Here is a 22,037-nt window from a genome sequence, read left to right as displayed (position 1 = left end):
TTGCCTCAGTTTAACTTTCACCAGCGGTGAGAATGGAGATTAGCTTGGAAATGTGGCTGGTGGTTTCACATGCCACTCCGACTCAAGAACTGTGGTCACCGACACATAACTAACAACTAGTCACATCCCATTTTGTAAAATGTCAAGTTCCTAAAATTCAGACCTTTGATCTTCAGTACTTCTCTGACTGCAGAGAACTGTGGGTTGCTCCCGCACACACTGCAGCTGTGCGAGGGCGGCAGTGAGCAGGCCTGGACGGTGGTGAGCTCCCCCACTCACAGACACACACCTGGCTTCCTGGAGCTGCTTGGTGGCAGAGTGGTCTGCTGCCCAAAGGAGCCTTGACAGAGCCCTGTTCCTGCTGGCCATGGACTTATTTCTTTTAGTGGAAGCAATTACTAGGAAGCCTACAGATAGCATCCCTGGCTCAGCTAAAGCTGGACTCCTTACTTTATTGCATATTTTGGTTCTGAAAAGAACTTTCAGAAGTAAAAGAATGAATAAAAGAACCTAAGACCAGCAATAATGTTCTCAGTCTAAATATCTTAATTCGTGTCATCTAGATCTTAAATCCTCACTTCATTTACAACCTCATATTAAGCAAAGTATTTTATAGGTTTTTAAAGGAAAATAAACTGTAAAGAAAAAAAAGTTTCAAACTCTTTTTACTGAAGCACAAGTTTGTTCCTTGATGAAAATAATAAAATCCCGTCTCTATCATTACCAGACATGTCTAACGATTCCCTAAGGTGGCGTACCCTGGGCCAGCGGTACTGTGGCGCTGCCCGGTGATGAGAGTGGACCCTGGCAGCACAGGGCGCTGGTCAAGTTGCGTTTATAGCATTTGTTACTGGGTTGCTTGTAATGTTCAGACAGCTGTGAAATACTTCACTGTATGATGCAATTTTAAAACTCATTAAGTCCCAAGTGTTCAGTTAATTCAATAAAATTAATAACTTACTTCAAAGTTACTGTCTATTTGGTAATGTGTGTTGCTCAATTTAAGTTCTGATGGGTGTCCCATATCATCTGGGATGATGGGACAGAAGGAATTAAAAAAGCACCAGAAAACAGTTGCAACCCCAAACATTGGTACATAAAGAAATACTCCACTTTTACTAAAACTTACTTTTATTATCTTGCTAAAAATAAAGATGACCCCTTTGCCTTGTCCAGGACCAGTTGCAGGCCCTTCCTTGGTACCAGCCTACTGGGGCAGGGCACCACCATGCAGGGCCCCTGAACACATGGTCTTCCGTCCTCTGCGGTGAGGATGCTGGCTGGTGACGCCCCTGCCTAACCAAGCCCAGCGCCCAGGAAGCTGTCCTTGGCTCCCGACATTTCATTTATTCAATCGTGACGCAGGCGACGCTCTTCTGCGGAGGTGGTGGGAAGGGATACTCCCTTTCCCCCCACATGGACGGCCTTTCTCGACTCACCTCAAATGTCCCCCTGACTGCAGACTAAGAATTCCTCTAGGCTGATACATGCAACTTTCTACGGCTTATCGATTTTCTATTATTTCATAAGAATCTTAGTTGCCAAAAATATAGATGGAGATGTCTAGCAAGGATCATTAATCTTTCTTCTAAAAAATGTTTAGCTCTTTGTACTTGATGAGATAATCTTTAGAATTCACCTGTAAAATTCCAAGTGCATGGTCAAGCCTACTCTTTGGTGAGTTGAAAAGGATACGGAGTTCATATAATCTGGAGAAAACAGACACTTTTGTTTGCATTCACCATTTTATGCAAGTCTTTTATTTCATTAGAAGAAAATCTGTCTTAAGCCATGCACTTCCTCTTTCAGTTTCGTCTTGGTGTCAACTACGAGGAAAGTGATCATTTCTCATTGAGTTTTATTTCTGATTAATGCTATTTTTCAGGAAACGATGACGTCATAAATGTGCTACGGGTTGACCCTAACATGGGCATTGTCTTGTCTCCCGTGCTGCTTTCCAGCAAAGCCTGGCCAGGTGCGCTGACAGGGGGCTTGTTTTGTATCTCTAGGGCTTCACCATGGGAAACAGGTGCCTTTAGTCTCCTACACAGACTTGGTCACAAGGAAATCTCACCTGGCTTTGGTGCTGACTGCCAGGATTAGTTAAATTCTGATGTCTTATCAATAAAAATTGGGATGCTTATAATTTTTCTGTCATATTTTAAATTTATTTCCATGTTTGTTATTTTTATAGGAAATGATTTCAATTACATTTTCAGCTTTAATGACATAAAGTTATAAAAAATAGTCTTCTTATTTTAAAATGATTACTGGGTACCCTCCTTTTCTGTATGTCTGCATTCTGTTTCATGAAATGGTTTTTTAAAAAATTTATTAAATTGATTTTATTTTTTAAAATACACGACTGTGGAATGCATTACAGTTCTTATTACACATACAGAGCACAATTTTTCATCTTTGTATATAAAGTATGTTCACGCCAATTCATGTCTTTATTCATGTACTTTGTTTTTTTTTTGCATTACAATTCTTATTACACATATATACTACAATTTTCCATATCTGTTTGTATCTAAAGTAGGTTGACACCCAATTCGAGTCTTCATACATGTATTCTGGATAATGATGTCCATCACATTCCACCATCCTTGCTAATCCCCTGCCTCCTCCCTTTCCCTCCCACCCCTCTGCCCTATCTAGAATTCATCTATTCCTCCCATGTTCCCCTCTCTACCCCATTATAAATCATCCTCCTTATATCAGGGAAAACATTCAGTATTTGTTTTTTGGGATTGGCTAACTTCACTTAACATTATCTTCTCCAACGCCATCCATTTACCTGCAAATGCCATGATTTTGTGCTCTTTTATTGCTGAGTAAAATTCCATTGTGTATAGATGCCACATTTTTTTTTTTATCCATCCACTGAAGGGCATCTAGGTTGGCTCCACAGTTTAGCTATTGTGAACTGTGCTGCTATAAACATTGATGTGGCTGTGTCCCTGTAGTATATGCTGTTTTTAAGTCTTTTGGGTATAGACCGAGGAGAGGGGTAGCTGGGTCAAATGGTGGTTCCATTCCCAGATTTCCAAGGAATCTCCATACTGATTTCCATATTGGCTGCACTAATTTGCACTCCCACCAGCAGTGTACAAGTGTACCCTTTTCCCCACATCCTCGCCAGCACTTGTTGTTGTCTTCATAATGGCTGCCATTCTGACTGGAGTGAGATGGTATCTTAGGGTGGTTTTGATTTGCATTTCTCTGATTGCTAGAGATGATGAGCATTTTTTCATATATTTGTTGACTGATTGTATATCCTCTTCTGAGAAGTGTCTGTTCAGGTCCTTGGCCCATTTGTTGATTGGGTTATTTGTTTTTTCAGTGCTTAGCTTTTTGAGTTCTTTATATACCCTAGAGATTAGTATTCTATCTGATGTGTGAGGGGTAAAAATTTGCTCACAGGATGTAGGCTCTCTGTTCACCTTTTTCTTTTGCTGAGAAAAAGCTTTTTAGTTTGATTCCATCCCATTTATTGATTCTTGGTTTTAATTCTTGCGCTATAGGAGTCTTATTAAGGAAGTTGGGGCCTAATCACACAGAATGAAGATTAGGGCCTACTTTTCCTTTTAATAGATGCAGAGTCTCTGGTTTAATTCCGAGGTCCTTGATCCATTTAAGTTGAGTTTTGTGCATGGTGAGAGATAGGGGTTTAATTTCATTTTGTTGCATATGGATTTCCAGTTTTCCCAGCACCATTTGTTGAAGATGTTATCCTTTCTCCAATGCCCCTAACCCTCTGCCCCCAGTGCAGGGGGCACACACACGGAGGAGCTGTGCCTCTTGGGTTCTTGTCAGCTGGTAAACTTTACAGGGTCATCTCAGCCCCAAGTGCAGACCAGGCCGGTCACACACCAGTTCATGCAACGTACGTGTGCTCCTTTCCTGCCTCTGGGACAGTAGTGACCTGGAACCCACGCACTGCAACAGTGAGATCCATCGCAAATAAACGAACAGAAACCTAACGCTGAGAGCAGCCCCAGCGCGAGCCTGACCGTGGAGAGTGGCCCCAGGGAGAGCCTGACCGTGGACTACTGCTGCAAAAACGCACAAGAAGGTGGGTTCAAGAAGACTGAAACCACAGGGGAGACCACCATCCCCTGACGGGAGAACGACTGCTACAGCACCTCTCCATGTGGGGAGAGAGCCACCGCCTGGACACACGGCGCCCCGACCTGTTCCCGTTGCAAAGCTGCAAACGTGGCTGCCACTGCGACCTTGGCCCGGGGGCCGGGACCAGAGCGGAGACCGAGAAAGAAGTTGGCTGCTGCTTTCTCTGCAGCAAGAGAGGACAGCTGTCGAGAGAAGCAGAGGCCACACACATTCTTTATCCAGTTACTTGTCAGAACTTTTAGCCCATTTGCTGTGTTTTCTTAAACGGGGATGTCTGAAAAAGAACCAGGCAGTGTGGGCAGGTGGAAAGCTTCTCACCACCAACAGCACACAGCAGGGGAGGGTCTTGTACCAGAATGTGGCCCTTCCTCAAATATCCCTGCCTCCCAGTTCAGTGGTGGGACCTCAGTCTTCCTTACTCCCCTCTGCAGGGCCCCCACCTCCCACAGCCTGGGACCCAGGCCAAGAGGGGACAGCATAGTCCACCACAGTAAGCCAGTGGGATGTACTGTTACTCTCACTCACATCTGTGTTGCTGAAACAAACACTTAAGTGTCGAGGAACAGTATTAGAAAAAGGTCATCCTGTGTTAGAGTCACCGAGGCCAGGGCTTGCAGGACTCATATGTGGTTCTGGGATGATTCAGGTAACAAAGGGGTCTCTGAAGCCACACTTGAGGTACAAGGTCACTGAGCTTTCGTCCAAGGTCACACCAAGTCACATGAAACCTTGCAGCAGGCCGTGATGAGCCCAGACCTTATCCCTAAAGCAAAAGATCTACTATGCCATGCCCCAGGCCCAGGGCATGTGGGGAAGGGGCCTGCTCCAGACAGGGAGGCGTGCTCCCACCTCGCGTTAGTCCAAGTGGGAGTCCAAGGAGCTCGGCAGAGAGCCCATCACAGGGCGCTGTGGTGGTGAGCGTTAGCTTACGAATGAAGCTGACTAAGGCGCAGAGTGTCAGTAGCTCCAAGGCCCTTCCCATGCACATCCGCTGTGTTCACAGTGGGACCCCAGTGCTGCTGTGAGCGCTCAGACCGACACTGCAAGCCGAAATCCCTCTCCTGTCACACACAGGAGACAGGCCTGGGAGCATCTGTGACCCGCCTGTGCCCACCAGGCTGGACAAAGAAGGCAGGATCGGGTGGGCTCCGGGTCTGGGGCACCCTCCCCTCTGCCATGCCTGGCCTGTGTTACAAGGCACAAATCATTGAAATTGTTAAATAAGCCCCCCCCACCCCCAGCCCAGTAAAAATAGAAGTAAAGAGCAGTACAAAGCCCTGCGTGCGCAATCCGGTGGCCCCTAGCCCAGGGGCGCCCAGCCAGAGAGCTGCCGTCTTCCTTCCCAGCTCTGGCTTCTGCTTCCCTTAGAATTACCAGGACGTGAAAACTCAAGCCAGTTTCCAAATGGGGAAGCGAAAGTTGCTTGCAGTCTAACCTGTTGTCGTTTTATGATCAAGGTCGGAGGAGGGTGGGGTTTTCTCAAGCCTTCACTCATCTAAACGCCCTAAAAAATGAACTAAGCCTCAGAGCTCTCCTGCCCCTACTGGCTCCATGGACCGGGGTGAGCACCTGCACACAGACACCATTGGAGAGAAGCGACCCAGGCCTACCTTCTCTTTGAAGAACTTCTTCCGTAACTTGGCATCTGTGGGAGGCACTGCTTGCCTCAGGCTTCTGTACCACTTTCTAACCACGTAGCCTCTCCAGCAGGCTTGGATCCTACAACACACAGGTTTGCTCGCTGTTCTGTGAGGCCTGGGCTGAGCCAGGCCCAAGGGAGACCAAGGTGACCAGGACCCAGCAGGGACATGAAGCCCTCTGCTTTTAGGCTTAGCAGCCCCAGACACCCGCCTCACCTGGCAGGACACTGGCCACAGCTGGGCAGAGCTCTTACCTGGTAGCACACTTGGCTTTGAACAGACGGGCCCCATCATGGATCACTCGGGTTTGATACTGGTTCTTTCTACAGAGAGGACATGTTTTTTTATTTGTGAACCTTTCGAAAGCTTGAAGGCATGCCTGCAAAACAGATTCCATTTAACATTTCAGAGTCACATTTTCACTTCTAATATGATTACAGTGTTCTATTCTCTCATAATTATGAGACTTAGTCCAGTTTAGACTATGACGTGAAGGAGTTTCATCAGATGTCAACACCTTCCTCATGAAACCTGTTCCAAAGATGGCTTTTTACAAGAATACACATGCAGAGACATCAGAACCTCCTGAAGACCTATGGGTGGTAAGGCCAGCAGCCGTGTACAAGACGGCCTCAGAGACCACGGCAGGAATCACGCCGTCCGCCACTCACCCTGATGCGCCTCACTGCGACAATCTGTCGCACAAATGTCTGTGGTTCTTTTGTCACATGAAATTCACTGCAGTGTGGCCGACAGTCACAGTGCTAACTCCAAGTGGTGATCATGGGTAAAACAGAGGGCTCTCTGGGGACGCTCCAAGATGATGAGCAAGCTGCTGGGGGCAGTGTGGCGGGGCGGGGGTGACTCACCCTGTGGAACACGTGGGAGCAGGAGAGCAGCACCTGTCCGCGGGAGACAGAGGGGCCAGTCAGCACAGCATCCTCACAAGGGCGACTGTCAGGGCCTACAGGGCAGCAGCATTACACTAGGAACACTGACACCGTTCTGTTTCAGGGCCAGTGACCCCGCGGCAGCCAGCCTCATGCCTGCCCCGCTGATGAGTGGGTTTAGGGGTGGGGCCGCCGGGTACAGGGCTATTTCCAGGCAGATGGGGGCTGAGAGGGACAGACGGCCACAGGGCGAGGTCTTGTGGGAAGGAGCAGAGGAATGCTTTGTCCAACTTAACTTTTAATACAGCTTTATTGGAATATAATCTGAGAGACTTAAATACCAGAAATCACGGATAAAGGAATCAGTTTTTCCCTTTTTTTAGGTGCTCGGGGTTGAACCCAGGGCCTTGTGCGTGTGAGGCAAGCACTCTACCAACTGAGTACATCCCCAGCCCCAGTTTTTCTTTTGTAAATGTGGGGGGAAGTGTTTACAAGAAAACCTTACCTTTCTGTGACCCATATTCCCCACCAAAAGTGATGTGCTGGGACCAAGGACAGGAGCTTAGCCCCAGTGAAGAGAGGCAGAGAGACCAGCAGGAGTGCTGAGCTCAGTTCCCCCCAGTACCCACCTCCACCTGGGCCCAAGGTGCCCACGGCCCGGGAGGCCCCGGCTCAGATGCAGGCCCTGGGAGGCGGGGAGGCTCTGTTTCAAGAGCCCCGTCTTCCTGGCCCTCACTCACGCCATGATTCTTAAATAGGAACGAAGGAAGAAATGGAGAATGCACAAAGTTTTAAAACCTTTCCTTGATGCTTTCTGTCAACAATAAGTGTAAACTGGACAAATTTGTGCTTAAACTCATCCGAGAACTTTATTACTCACTCTTGGTAGAAAAATCAGGTGTTTTATCAATAGATGATTGACCAACAATAAATAACACTCTACTTCTCTAGACTTAAAATATTATACTTCTAGATGTAAACGTCCACAAATATGCATTACTGGCAAACATCTGGTGATATAAGAAATTAATGATTGATAGTAAACAGACTAAAGTGGCCTAGAAGTCGGGCCTGAATTCTAGTGGGGCTCTCCCATGTTTCCCAGGTGGCCTGTGGAGCGCTTAGAGGACTGCCTCATCTGCTAAGTGGGCATGTGCCCACCTCAGAGCTGTGAGCCTGACCGGAAGGCCCTCTGAAACGGTAAAGTGTTGGGAAAATGCTAACTTGGAAATAATTATCAGACATGCAGAATAAACAAGAATAATAGAATTTAGTGAGAAACAAAGAGCAGAATGGAAGAAATATTGGGCAGGATGTACCCTGATACCCTTTAAGATATTTAATTTTGAGTTTTCCATCTTCATGTGAACAATCAGGCTAAATGTTCACAGGGTAATTAAGAAAGAGGTTGCTGAGGCCAGGAAGATCCCCGTGGGTTTATTAACTCTCTTGCTACACTCAGCACTGAGTTATAAACCGTCCTACCTGGCAATCTGTTGTTCTAAACTCTCTTCTAAAATGCTCAACTCAGGTCCTGATAGAGAACTGGGATATAATAAGCATGATTCAAATAACTTGTGAATTCAAGTTAGTGAAGAACAAAAGTCTAACGATTGTGAACTTACTTGTTGATAATTAAACTTTCTGAAGCAGATCAGCCCTAGAGACTATGTGCCAGGGTGTCAGGGAGGCCTGAAGCTCCCCAGGCCGGGATCCGCGCCAGCTCTGACCGCAGCTGCTGGTCTGTCCTGGGGGAGCAGGGTGCTGCGGCCAGCAGACAGTCCCTGAAGGGCAGTCGTCAGTACCAAGGACACTCTGGGAGCCTGAGTCTGGCGACAGAGCAGCAGGCAGAGTGGGCCACTGGTCACCAGCCATTTATAAACCCAGGTGGGATCCTTGCTCACGCACCACAGGTTCAAGAGTCAAGATGAAAGGATACGGCCGTCTTAGGGTTCTCCCCCAAGTTCTTTGAAGGCATTCAAACACAGTCTCTCTCCTCTTTTATGACTCAGTTCACAAAATAACTTAAAGTCCCTTTGTGCCATTCCCCTGCCCTGGGACTCGCGGGCCTCCCTGTACCCTCCACCTGCCATCTCTGCTCACGCAACAGAATACTTCCTGTTGTACGTGCTCCTGCCCTGAGACTTGGCATCATTCAGTAAATCACAAGCTGCCTCACGAGGCTGTCTGCTCCTTCACACACACTCTGACTGGCCACATGGGGAACGTCTTAAGGGTCAGAGGAGGACGGGGCTGGAAAGAGCAGGCCTGGCCGGGCATCCCACGCACGTCCAGCTCGGCTCACTGTGTCGAGAAGGCAGCCCCTAGCCTGACCTGCTCCTCTGCATGCCACGCACCTGGGGGTGCAGCTCAAACTCCTCCTTGCATATGGGGCACGGCTGCATGGAGTCCCCGTGCAGGACGGACCTCTGTTTCACACTCTCCCATTCTTCTGAGGACAGCGGCACTGGGGGAGGCGCAATGAGGCCCAGCTTCTGGGCTGCAGGGAAGAAGCGAAAAACGAGGGTGATGATCAGAGTAGGGACCCCCCCCGTGATGGTAGTAAGGACAGGCATTCGTGGCTCACACTCCATGAACAGTGCACAATGCTGTTTCTACAGAGGCGGAGAACTCAGTGGTTGAACACTCCCTAGACTTCCGCTGGTGATCATTCACAGTGGTGGGGCTGCTCCTGGTCCTACATGCACACAGCACTGCAACACAATTTTGCCAATATCCTTCCCCACTATTTCCCTTCCTCCCCTCCTCCTCCCCCGTCCCTTCCTTTCCTACTGCTCTTCCTTCAGTTTTTAATGAGCGCCCCCCAGCCCCACCTTTATTTTCCCTTTTCCTCTCTATCTTTCATATGAGAGAAAACATACAACTTGACCTTCTGAGGTTGGCTTATTTCACTTAACATAATGGTCTCCCGTTCCATCCAACTTCCTGCAAATGATGTAATTTCATTCTTATTTATGGAAGAAAAAAAACTCCATTGTGGACACACACCCCGTTTTCTTTTCATCCATGGACGGACCCCTGGGCTAGTTCCTTACATCATCAATAGTGATTTATGTTTTTTACAAAGAACCTCCCATATTTTACTTAGCATTCACAATAATTCTACAAGGCAAGCAGGATATTTAATTTTATAGAAGAGAAATTGAAGGGTACTAATTTTTTCAAAAATTTCCTCACCGTGTCCTGCCTGATTTACCCACGGCCATCAGCACCTCCTCCTCCACCTTGACTTGCTTCTGCCCCCAGTGACCATGACAAGGGTGCAGCAACCACACATCTGCCCTGCCAACTCATCCCTGCCTGGGACTCCCTGTCCAGCACTGCCTGAGCACCCACCAGGCATCCGCTCCGTCAGACCTGGGCGCACGCACCACGGGAAGCGCGTGGCGTGGAGAAGCAGCATACCTGGGCAGGACGCTGGCGTCCCTCCACACCCTGTGCAGAAGAGTGATGGACATCAGCCCACGAGGGCTCTGCACAGGAGGAGGCAAGAGAGACGTCCACAGACCCCGAGCGGGAGGCCTGACAGAGGACCCCTCCCAGTGCAGAGGGAGCTCTGGCCATGGAAACCTCGCCGTGGAAATGCCCTCCACCGAGGGCTGGGAGTGGGTAAGGCGAGCTCACCCTGTGGGGACAGGAGGGCGAAGGGACATCCCAACACGTTCCAGAGGAAAGCAGACAGAAGGGAGAGTAAGGTTCTGTAGAACACAACCAAGGTGACGCCGAGTGGGGGCGGCAGGGTGAGGGGCACAGGAGGAGCCACAGCATGGAGAGAGCTTTCTCCTGTCTTGCTTACAGAGCCAGCTGTGATGAGTCGAGGCTCCGAGCATGCCACGGCAGCCTGGCCCTCCCTTGTCCATCTGTAGACGCCAAAGTGCAGTGACTCATGTCAGGTGAAGTGTCCCCGGCCTTTCCAGCCTGCCCCCTGCCCTCTAGGACCTGGCCCTGAAACAAACCTCCGGGTCCACTCAGGTCACTATCATCACCCCAAGGTGGTAGGGCAGGGAAAAGGCTGTCCGGGCGAACGTGACCCCACCTTCTCAAGACTCGCTCCTCGAGTGGGTCCTTCCATATCTGCAGCGGCCCACATCTGAACTACCCACCACAGAAAGGAGCCACAGAGGCTCAGGCCTGATGGCTTCGCGGGTGAGGCACCCAGGGCTTTCGGGAACGTGTCCTATTTCACGTTACTTCGGGGTACTGAAGAGAGGGACGACTACCCGCTCACTGCATGACGCTAGTATGACCTCCGCCATCCCATGAGACAAGGACGGCACACGGACATGCCTGGTCCAGCGAGGGCCACGGCCACAGGCGTGAGCTCCGGGGTAAGTGTTAGGTGCAGCATCCACCATGGCTGGACAGCACCACAATCAGGGCCACTCAACTCTCACAAGGTTCGCAAGTCTATCAGGGTGACTCACAAAGGAGGAAACTCAGCAAGAGCATCTCAGTAGCTTCAAGCCCAAACAGTTAATAAAGGACATCTATTTATGACTTTAAAAAACTCCAGAAACTTGTTTAAAGGGAAACTCCATTTTTAAAGGCTAACCAGAAAAACAAAATAGGATAAACCTCATATAAACTGAGAAGTTGTGTTAGGCACAAGAGCAAGATGGAAATGCCAAGAATTACTACTTACATTTAACACAGTTCAGAAAATCCTGGCCAGAGCAAAAAGAGACGAAAGCAGAAAAACAGGGCAGAAAAATGGAGGGGAAGAGACAGTGATCACCCCTGCAGACCTGGCAACTCACTCAGCAAACCCCGGGGTCGAGGACCGAGGGCTGACAGTGACAACAGAGTTCCCACATTTGTGGAGCAGAGCCCATCTCTACAAATGTGTTTCTCCCCGTCCACCAACCCAGACATGAAGATCTCCAGCAGAACTGTGTACGACCCTTAGGGGAAGCATGAGAAGGGCCTTTTCTTACCTCTATTAAAATATGTTACAAAAGTACATTAATTAAAACACAAAGTGACTTGGGAACAAGAGCCACAAAAGGACTCAGCAAAGCCTCATTCCAACCAGTTTCCCAATGAACAGGATCAGCTGAGGCGGGAGGGAAATGGGAATGTGCAAGACAAAGCTTTAAAGGCAGATGAAGAAAACCCCTGCGAGCTCTGAATGGGAAGGATTCTTCAGTCTCCCAAAACCAACAAGGTGGGCTGGGCGGGGCTCAGGGGCCGAGCGCTGGCCTAGCCCGTGTGAGGCTCAGGGTTCCATCCTGGGCACCCGATTAAAAACAAACAAAATGAAAGTATTATGTTCATCTACAACTAAAACGTTTTACAAAACACAATAAGGTGAAAAACCAATGGACAGGGCATCAACTGAAATGCAATGTATTTATTATAAAATAGCAGATAAGGTAGAAGGAGGGCCAGACAGAAGACATCAGGAGGTCTGTACGTAGAACTCACAGAGAACTCCAGAGAGCAGAGTGAAGAGACAGGAGCCAAGGGCGTGTGAGGTGGGTGGGTGTGGGTGAGTCTGTGCCTGATGTGAAGTACAGTGTTCTGCTCATTCACTCTCTTTCACACTTTTATTTTCCATATTGGGAAGTTCTTCCTGATGTCCAATATAAATCTTTCCTGATGAAGTTTTTAAGACTGACCATGCTGAATCTAGCTGACCATCTACATAAGCTCTACATGCACAGATGCTGTCCACCGATACACTGTGTGATGTCATTCCAAGCTTCAGCAGGCTGCAGGACCACACCATGTTCTCCAAGCAGACATGCAAAGAGCCCCATAGCACGGCTCTGCCTGCTGACACGCCAACCCACAGGCCTGCACAACCCTGTGTCCATCCACCTGCATCAGGACACAACACTCCAACCAAATCTATTCTCCATGCTCATCATTTAAAAAAAAATCTTTAACGTTTCAGTTTAACATCATTTCAGATTTATGAAAGGCTGAAAGAATTCTTGTATGTCCTTAACCCCAAAATAACATAGCATATAACCCTAGCCAACAATCAAAACCAGGACATCAATGTTGACATGATCTGTCAATTACAGCAGTCCCCCTATCTGCAATTCCACTTTCTGAGGTTTCAGTTAGTCATAGTCAACCATGCCTGAAAATACTGAATGGAAAATTATGCAAATAATGTTTCAAAATTGCATGGCATTTAGAGTAGCATGATAAAACCTCACTGTCTCAATCCACATCCACCTGGGAAATGAACCATCCCTGTGTGCACAGTATCCACACAGTATACACTACCCACCCTTAGTCACTATCTTGGTATTCAGGACCAACTCTTGCAGTATTGCAATGATTGTGTTAGTAATGGTTCCAAAATGTAAGAATTGTGATGCTGGCAATTCACATACATGAAGGAAAAGCTGTAAAGTGTTTCCTTTAAGTGAAAGGGTGAAAATTCTTGACAACACGAAAACAAAACTGTACAACGAGGTTGCTAATATCTGTGGTAAGAACAAAATCTTCTATCCATGAAATTGTGCAGAAGGAAAAATAAAATTCATGCAAGTTTTGCCACTGAAGCCAAGCCTCTGTCCCAGAGCAGTGGAACAATCCAGCAGGGTGGACTGGATAGTGTGTGGTGTTCATGGGCCACAGCTGCACAGAGCCCGACATACCAGCTGCGGTGCAATGAGCCTGAGCCGCGGCAAGACAGGGTGTGCTGACCTGCCGTGCCTTAGCAGCCCAACCCAAGCCTGGTGCAGACACCTGCTCTGCACAGCATTGCGCCCCGAACCCCAAGCATCCACCATCCTGCAGCCTCAGCCTCCCACCTCCCAACTCCGAGGAGCAGCAAGGAAGTGCAAGTGGGGCAGAGCCGAATGGCAGTTCAGATTCCAGCGTCACCAACAGCAGTAGTACTTTTCCAAAACCTGTCAGCATAAATTTGGACCAGTGTTTTTCCCAAATCCTGATAAGCATAAATTTGGAACAATAGCATTAGCACTTTTCCAAACCCTACAAATCCCTACACTAGCATACTAGGTGGCAACCCTATTGTGGTCCCCTCTGGTCCTGCAAGAGTTCTGTTTTTATCATTCTCACTTGAATAAACCCTACTCCTTTAACCCATGCCTTCCACTGTCCTGTGAGACAATAAGTCAGAAAGAAGTCGTAGTGAGCTCTGGGGTCTATTGCAACACTAGAGGGAACAGCCCACACTTACTACTACAGCACAGGACTTCAACACGCGTAGTGGAGAAGAATCTGGCTTTGCTGGGCCTGCCCTTCGGAGTGGGTGCCGGCAGGCATCCCCTGCCGTGATTAGCTGCCAACACAAAACAGGCTTTCTCAGCAGCAGCTTTCTCAGCTGCCTCCCCCACCAGCAGAAGCAGAGCATCACATTTTGTCTCACACTTCAGTTTCACCGTCACACCAATGTGGCCCAGGTCTGTGTCAAGGAACGTCACTCACTTCAGCTAATCACGAGATGACGGGTGAGTACAGGACAGTATTTTGAGAGACATGTCCACTCAACTTCTATCACGGGGTATCGTAACAGTTGTTTTGTTACTGTTAATGCTGCTAACCGCTTACTGTGCCTAATGTGCAAACCAAACTTCATCATAGGTCTGTATGTATAGGGGAAAAGCACTACATATGGGGTTCCGTGCTCTCTGTGACTTCAGGCACCCATGGAGGTCTGGGAACACACTCCTCAGATGGGTTGGACTGCATAGTCGACGGACCTCACTTAAATTTCACTGATGTCCTTTTCCTGATCTCGGAGTGGATGTCACATGGTGTTTAGTTATCATGTCCCTGTAGTCTCCTGTCATCTGGGAGTTTCTAGGTCTCTGCTTCTCTGGAGGCTTTTGAAGAGTACTGGCAGGAAATCTGGGTCTGAGGTTTCCTCATGGTCACATTCAGATGTGCATTTTGGGCAAGCCGCCCAGAAGTGAAGTCACACCTCTTCTCAGGAGGCACATGAAGTCGAGTCTCTACTGGTACAATTTGCTGGGTGAAGGTGCTGTGTGCCGAGGTCACTGTGTTACTGCCTTTCCATCTGAGTGTCTACCGTCTGCACATGGTTCTCCCTGAATTCCTTTCTGCTGCTGACCATTCCTGTGGTGGTCACCAAATGGAGGTTTTTCTGTCACCCTGGCAGCTGCAATTAGTTGTCATTCCACTCTCAGGAGTTTTTTTTTTTTTTTTTACAAAATTTATTTATTCAATTATTTATTTCTATTGGTATGGATTAATGGGTATTTCATCTAATCTGCTGTTTTTTATTCTCATTCTACCAAGTATTACTGGCTTTATGTTCTTGTTCAAATTGTCCCTCATTGTTTGTAAGCTTCAATACATACACACCTTTCTGGGTAAGCACAGGATCTCTGTATCAAAAACCCTCTATTACTAAACTCAGCAGGTTCATCAGCCTAACGAGCCAATGTGGGGACGGTCAGATCAGCTTACCTAAAGTCAGCGGTGGTGGTGTGGGATCAAGAACGTACTCTCTTTCCGGATCTTCTACCCTGGGGCTGTGCGTGGGTTTTTTAAGTCCAGTATCTACTACTGCTTTTGCATCTCTCTTCAGAGATTTTGCCTTGTTCTCTTTCCTTCGTACTTCTGTCTTAGAATTATCTGCTATTGAAAGATTTCCAAGTTGAAGGTCATGTAAAATGTGATCTTGTAAAGCAACCGCAGTGATTGCTAAGTTATCTTTTTTAGATGAGTGATCCTAAAAAATAGGAAAAAGGTCTCATTTACAGGAGCACTGTGTAATGCATCATTGGGAAGAAACATGAGGCCTGGCCCTTGATGGCACAGGAGATGGAATCACCTGGCAAAGGAGCTCGAGCCATGGCTTCTATACCAGAGCCAACCCCAGGCTCATCAGCAAGGTTAGCAACAGGAATATCTGCTTATTTGATTATTAAAGGCTTAATTATAGTGTAAATAAATCCATTATGACCTATAAACCTATGCATGTCTAAACAAACCTACTGTTTCATACTAATTAAATTCAACTCCAGGCAAATCCTAAAGAGCATCTTGCACTTCAGTGCATTTAAAAAAATTTTTTTTTTTTTTAGTTGTAGGTAGACATGATAACTTTATTTCTATTTACTTATTTTTATGTGGTGCTGAGGATCAAACCCAGTGCCTTACATATGCTAGGCGAGCGCTATATCACTGAGCCACAACCCCAGCCCCCTGTATTTTTTTTTTTTTTTTGGTCAAAATACTTTTCTCCTATGGACGAGTTCCCCATACAGGATGCCTGGGCAGCTCTCAGAAACACTTGTCTCTACCTTCCACTGCCCCACACCATGTGCTTCTCCTCTCTGCTCACAATTCCTCACTGAAACACCATTGAGAGTGTACAAATACTATTTGTACACTCTAAAAAGGCGGAGTTAAAATCTATCCCACGAGTAAAAGCCTGTGTATGTTTTAAGAAGGATGGTATACCTTATGTTTTAGCATGCTGAATCAGGAAAAGTTGTGACTTGGCTTCAACAAATCCTATCATCACACTATATCACATTGCTTTCATTATTCTGCAAAAAAACACAGTGAACAGAAAATCAGAGTGTACATAAAAAGCTCTTATGGATTTTCTGGGAACATACATATCAAGAGTCTAACTGATGTTGGGCGGGTGGTACGGGCCTATAATTCCAGTGGCTCAGGAAGCTGGGGGAGGAGGATCCTGAGTTCAAAGCCAACCTCAGCAAAAGCGAGGCACTAAGCAACTCAAGTGAGACCCTGTCTCTAAATTAAGCACAAAATAGGGCTGGGGATGTGGCTCAGTGGTCCAGTATCCCTGGGTTCAATCCCCAGTACCAAAAAAAAAAAGTCTTTGATAATGAACTGATAAGAGTAAGGGGAGGAATTAAACCAGTCAATACCTCAGTCCTGTCCCCACGCAGTTCCCCATTGACTTTGAGAGAACACATTAATATGAACAAGAACAAGCTACTGGTAAATAAGACATAAATGCAACAAAACTTCAGACCAAATCAGAGACCTAGGACTAGTAAATGAAACCTCCTACAGCTGAGATCTGAAGAACCCAAGGGAACAAGTGGCGCCAGGGGCGGGGACGAGGGCACTCGATGCAGCCAGTGGGCATGTCTATTCTTTGGGGACAAGCGGCGGCTAGACTCTGGAGGGAAGAGGAACCCTGCCCTGCCTGGTGGCCCCGCACACCGCTGCCTTCCCGGCACGCTCGTCTGCTCGCTCATCTGGGAAGCAGCCGGGTGTGCGGCCCCGACGCCGGGTGCCCGTCCACGGCCGGTGTCCGGCTCCTCCCCAGCGGGCCTCTCCGGCAGCGCGCGTTCCCGAGGCCCAGCGCAGAGCCAGGGGCACGTTCCCGCGCGTCCGGGGGCGGCGGCTGCCGGCACGTGCCGGGGCTGGGCCCGTCACCCGCCCCGGGCAGCCTCTCGAAGGACCCGGCACCCAGGAGAGCGGCAGCGCTCCTTCGGTTCCGTGAAGGCTGGCCCTCCAGTTGTGCGGTCACCTTTCCTGTCCCTTCGGTCACGGCATCGAGAGAGCAGGAAAGAGGTTCTCATCCAGTCCCCAGGCGTCGAGGGCGGGCCCAGAGCCGGGCCGTGGAGGACCCCGCGCCTTAACGCTGTACAGCAGCGGCGGTCGCCGCCAGCTCCGCGCAGGGCACGGCCTGGACGCCGCCAGGCACTGGTCGCTAGTGAACCGCGCGGGCCCCCGGCCACACGGCCGCGCCGTTTGTCGGCCGCGCTTGCCGTTGCCGTAGCAACCGCCGCCTGGGCACCGGCCGCGGTGCGCATGCTCCTCCCCCCTCCCCCGTCCTCTCTGCTTTCAGCGCGCACGCGCGCCGGACACCGCCGCTGCGCACGCGCGTCGACCTCTCCCGCGCGTCGCGCCCACGACCCGACGCCAGTGCGTCGCGGGACCGCGCCGTTGACCAGTGTGGCGGGGAGCGCGCGGGGACCCGTGAGGCGGTACGCTGCGGTCGGCTGCGAGCGTCCCCAGCGCCGCGGGCCCCTCGGGGTCCAGGCTGTGCCTGCGCACTCGCGCGCCCCGCCGACCTACCCTCCAGCGGCCCGCGCGCCCTCCGCCCACCGCTGGGTCGCCTGCCCGCCGCCTTGTCATCAGCCACAGGGCCTGGTCACAGGTGTCTACAGGTGCACCAGCCGTCGCCTGGCCAGAGGCCACACAGGCCTGGTCCACTAGTGCCGCAGTTAGGCTGGGTCACAGGGCCTGGTCAGCCAGGCCCGTGGGTGTGCAGCGTTGCCAGGCCTGCTCACCCGCCTGCGTGATGGTACTGTCAGACCTGGTCACCTATGTCCGAAGCTGTCCTGTCACTCACCTGGCCTGGTCACACATGTCCACGGCTGCACCGTCGGTCACTGGGTCTGGTCACCCGTGTCCTCCGCTGTGCTGTCCGTCACTCTGGGCTGTCCCGGGCCTCTGATGACTTGTCTGCATCGGCACCTGCATCTGTGTGACAGCTGGGCCTGTTTCGTGGTCCTCTGTCCCCTGTGTGTGCCTGGGAGTTTCGATTGTGTGCCAGGCCTGGTGGGCGCTGGTGTGAGCTGTTGAAAGAGGCTGGCTCGCAGGGCTGCTTTCCCACCGGCCACAGCCCTCAGATGCCCCAGAAGTGCCCGGGCTGCCCGGGCTTCGGGTCGATCCCCACAGGCCTGAGCTGGTGCGTGCTCAGGTGAAGACCTAGAGGAGCTCAAGGAGACCTCGGAGCAGTCTCCACAGGTCTTCCCTTCTGGTCCCTGGAATCCGAGCTGTGTGCTCAACTCCACCACAAGCGCCTGTTTGCGTTGTGGCCCGGAAACTCCACAGGCTGCTGAAACAGCCTTTCCTTAGGACCACAGTCCTGTGCTGCCTGCTGTCGAGGTCTGCAAACCACCAGTTTACGCTTTTCATCTGATTTTTGAGTTGTTGAAATCTACTAACTCATATTTCATCATGGTCAGTAGAAGTTTTTTCTTCTGCTTTCAAACAACAGTGACTGTATTTTGTTAGTTTAACTTTCTTGTACTTTAATTGGAATAAAATATGACAGTACAAAAAATGTAAATGTAATTTTTTTTTAATTTCCTGGAAAGCAAAATCTGAAAAAGTTACCAAGGTAGATTGGAAAGTAGTCATTGATCACCAAGGACCTTAAAAATTAACATAAATTTTGGATATATCTATGAAAGAAGACAATAAAACTCCACTTAAGGTTCTAATTTTTTTTTTTTTTTAGTGGAAATGAATTTTCTAAACTGGAAACTCCTTTTTGAAATTTTCAAAAGCATATTTAAAATAGGTTACGATTTTTTTTTTTTTTGGTTAGCCAAATTAAATTCATAATGAGCAGTGTTGTAATGTTATGTTTCAACTTGGTGATATATCTAGAAGTTAAGTAAGGGTCTTTTTGCAGTGTTAAATTCTAGTGCTAAACAGGTACATATAGGTGTGGCAAGTAGACCTGAGGTCAACCTAGACTTATTTCTAGGTGTCTGATTTTCAGCAAGTCACTTTATCTTCCTAGACCATGGGCTCCTGAACTGTAAAGGGGATCTTGTTCCTTTTCCCTCAGCATTCTCCAGGAGTAGCCTGGGGACACTCTTGGGAAGTACAGGTGGCCAGCTCCTCAGAAAACCTGGTGACTTGCCCCTGGAGCCGGCCAGGGGTGGGCATGTGACCTCCATGGGCCAATCAGAGGCACTCAGCTACTTTCCCAGTGGTACTGGGAAATTCCTCCACATTCCCCCCAATGTGGAGGAGCTCTCAGCATGCAGGTGAGAGCCTGGAGCTGTGGGCGCTACCGCCTGGGCCTCAGAAGGAGGCTTATGCAGGAAAAGACAGTGAGATTTGCACAGAGGTCAAGCTCTGGAGCCTGGTGGGAGCCCTGGAGCTCACCCCACTCCTCTTGCCACTGCAGCCCATGTGGGCCTGGTTTCCTGTTGTTACTTGAATGACAAATGGTGATGCTATTGCCACCCTGGAACTGCGATGAGATTAAAACAGGGTACTGCAGCGGACTGCTTGGTACAGGGCCTGCTAATTTTGTATGTTTTAGGGGATTTCTTGAACTTTCCAAAATTCAAAAACATTCCCTTTTTAAAAATTACTGCCACCATCCAATTGCTTAAATTTTCATGACAGTTCCTCTGTCTGCAAGTTTTTTTTTTTACTTTAAAAAAAAAAATTGTTCTTTTTAGATATACATGCCAGTAGAGTGTATTTTGACATATTGTACATCCATGGAGTATAACTTATTCTAATTAGGATCCCATTCTTGTGGTTGTACATGACGTGGAGTTACACTGGTTGTATATTCATATATAAACGTAGGAAAGTTATGTCTGATCCATTTTACTGTCTTCCCCATCCCCATCCCTCCCTTCATTCCTCTTTGTCTAATCCAATGAACTTCTAGTCTTCCTTCCCCTACTTTATTATGTGTTAGCATCCACATATCAGAGAAAGCATTCCATCTTATGATTTTGGGGGATTGACTTATTTTACTTGGCATAATAGTCTCCAGTTCCATTCATTTGCCAGCAAATGCCATAATTTAATTTTTATTTATTGATAAATAATATTCCATTGTGTACATGAACCACATTTTCTTTATACATTCATCTGTTGAAGGGCCCTAAGTTGGTTCCATAGGTTAATTATTGTGAATTGATCTGCTATAAACATTGATGTGGACACTTCACTGTAGTTTGCTGCTTTTCAATCTTTTGGGAATAAATTGAGGAGTGGGATGACTGGGTCAAATGGTGGTTCCATTCCCAGTTTTCTAAGGAATCTCCATTTTGCTTTCCAGAGTGGCTGTACCAATTTGCAGTCCCACCGGCAAATTGGTATGAGTGAACCTTTTCTCCACATCCTTGCCAACATTTTATTGTTACTTGTATTTTTGATTGTTGCCATTCTGACTGTAGTGAGATGGAATCTCAATGTAGTTTTAATTTGCATTTCTCTTAATTGCTAGAGATTTTAAACACTTTTTCATATAGTTTTTGACCATTTATATTTCTTCTTCTGTGAAATGCCTGTTCAGTTCCTTTGACCATTTATTGATTGGATTATCTAAGTTTTCTATCCAAAATAGATTGGTCATTCTTGTTAGTCACACACAGTATTTTCTGCAGGATTTTACTTGAAATTTTAACCTGTAATTACTACTTTGTGATTCTCAACAAAAGCAGACCTGACATGGTTGATATTTGGAGAGTAAGGAACAATTATTCATCCTTTCTCAAGATAGTATGTTTTGTTGGGTTAAGTTAGATAATCAGAATGCAGCATTCTCAGACAGGGTTTATTACCATCTCTAACTCACCAGGCATTTATCTTCCATGGTCTGCCTTCAGGGCATTTGTTGGTGAGCTACAGAGTGTGTTCGGGAGGCCCGTCCTGAGCCCACTCTCCAGGGCCTCTGGCCTTTGTGTTGGACTCATTCAACTAACTGGTTTTAGAATTTCAGAATCTTTATTGGCTGTCCTAGGAATGGTGAAGATGGATGAAAGAGAAGACCAGCGGGCCAAGTAGGTGCTGGGAGGCATGGTGACTCAGAGCCTTTGACTTCTCACTGGGCTTATCAGACTATTGAGTGCTTTTGGCTGTTGATATTTTTGACTCAGGTGGATTTGTTGGGAAGCAGCCTTCTTGCAAGTCCAGGGCCTCTGTTCCCAGGATGTCAGAACAACTTCTGCTCTCACCTCTCCATCGAGCCCTGGACGTCCAGCTTAACCTAAGCAGAAGCCCTGGGCACGCGTGTTCTTTGAGCCCTTAACTTTCACCGTCACCACTCCTTCAAGTACTTCTCTTGATCTGGTACTGCCCTTGACTTCCCACAGCCACTTCACAGTCACCAGCTTCTATCCCAAGCTTGTTCGCATCTACTTACTTTCTTCAAATAACCCTTAGTCATTTCTGTGTTTTGCAATATGTGAGGTCCAGAAATTTGTTAGGAATTGCCAATCTCTGAGTGTTCTGCAGCAGCCATTGCTATGAAGATTCAGGTACACCAGTGGGGACTTTCTGAAATTTTTTTGTTCCTATAGATTGTATTATGGTTTTGTTTTATATTAATAAAATAGTGAAAAGGGGCTTAGGAAAAGCTGTTTCAGCTCTTCTTTAAAATGTTTATAAATACCTCCCCCGACAGTTTAGAGTGCCCTGACAGATGTCACATGATCATGAGGAACAGTAGAAACATCTCCTGTGCTGGGAAGGCAGAAGGAATTGTACTTCAGTCTTTCAACTGTGACCTAAAGTGGTGGGTGATACAAATGATCTCCTTTAAAAACTGTTTTCTGAATAGAGAAGGCAGCAAATCCATCCTTTGCTGTTGACTCCAATATATTACAACTAGTTTTCACTCTGTGTCTAATGTATGACATGATAAAGG

At 48.0% G+C, this 22,037-nt stretch overlaps 1 protein-coding gene across 3 annotated transcripts in view; it reads right to left on the bottom strand.

Annotated features, from left to right (window-relative positions):
- RNF32 (ring finger protein 32) overlaps positions 1–17,404 on the bottom strand; it is a 28,596-nt gene extending 11,192 nt beyond the window's left edge. The window contains exons 1-7 of one of the 3 annotated variants that reach the window (XM_081284653.1): positions 17,151–17,403; positions 16,100–16,188; positions 15,101–15,365; positions 9,022–9,164; positions 6,644–6,676; positions 6,029–6,153; positions 5,745–5,853 (exon numbers count right to left, since the gene is read on the bottom strand). In XM_081284653.1, the coding sequence (XP_081140779.1) occupies positions 5,745–5,853; positions 6,029–6,153; positions 6,644–6,676; positions 9,022–9,164; positions 15,101–15,365; positions 16,100–16,114 (690 nt within the window). In that variant the 5' untranslated portion in view covers positions 16,115–16,188; positions 17,151–17,403. The other 2 variants (XM_081284654.1, XM_081284655.1) reach the window with 2 other exon arrangements.
- Positions 17,405–22,037: the final 4,633 nt, after the last annotated feature.

The sequence above is a fragment of the Spermophilus citellus genome (genome assembly GCF_964194105.1).
Source record: "Spermophilus citellus genome assembly, chromosome: 3".
Lineage (NCBI taxonomy): Eukaryota > Metazoa > Chordata > Mammalia > Rodentia > Sciuridae > Spermophilus > Spermophilus citellus.
Note: the sequence above shows the minus strand (reverse complement) of the source record. Positions and strands in the feature narration are given on the sequence as shown.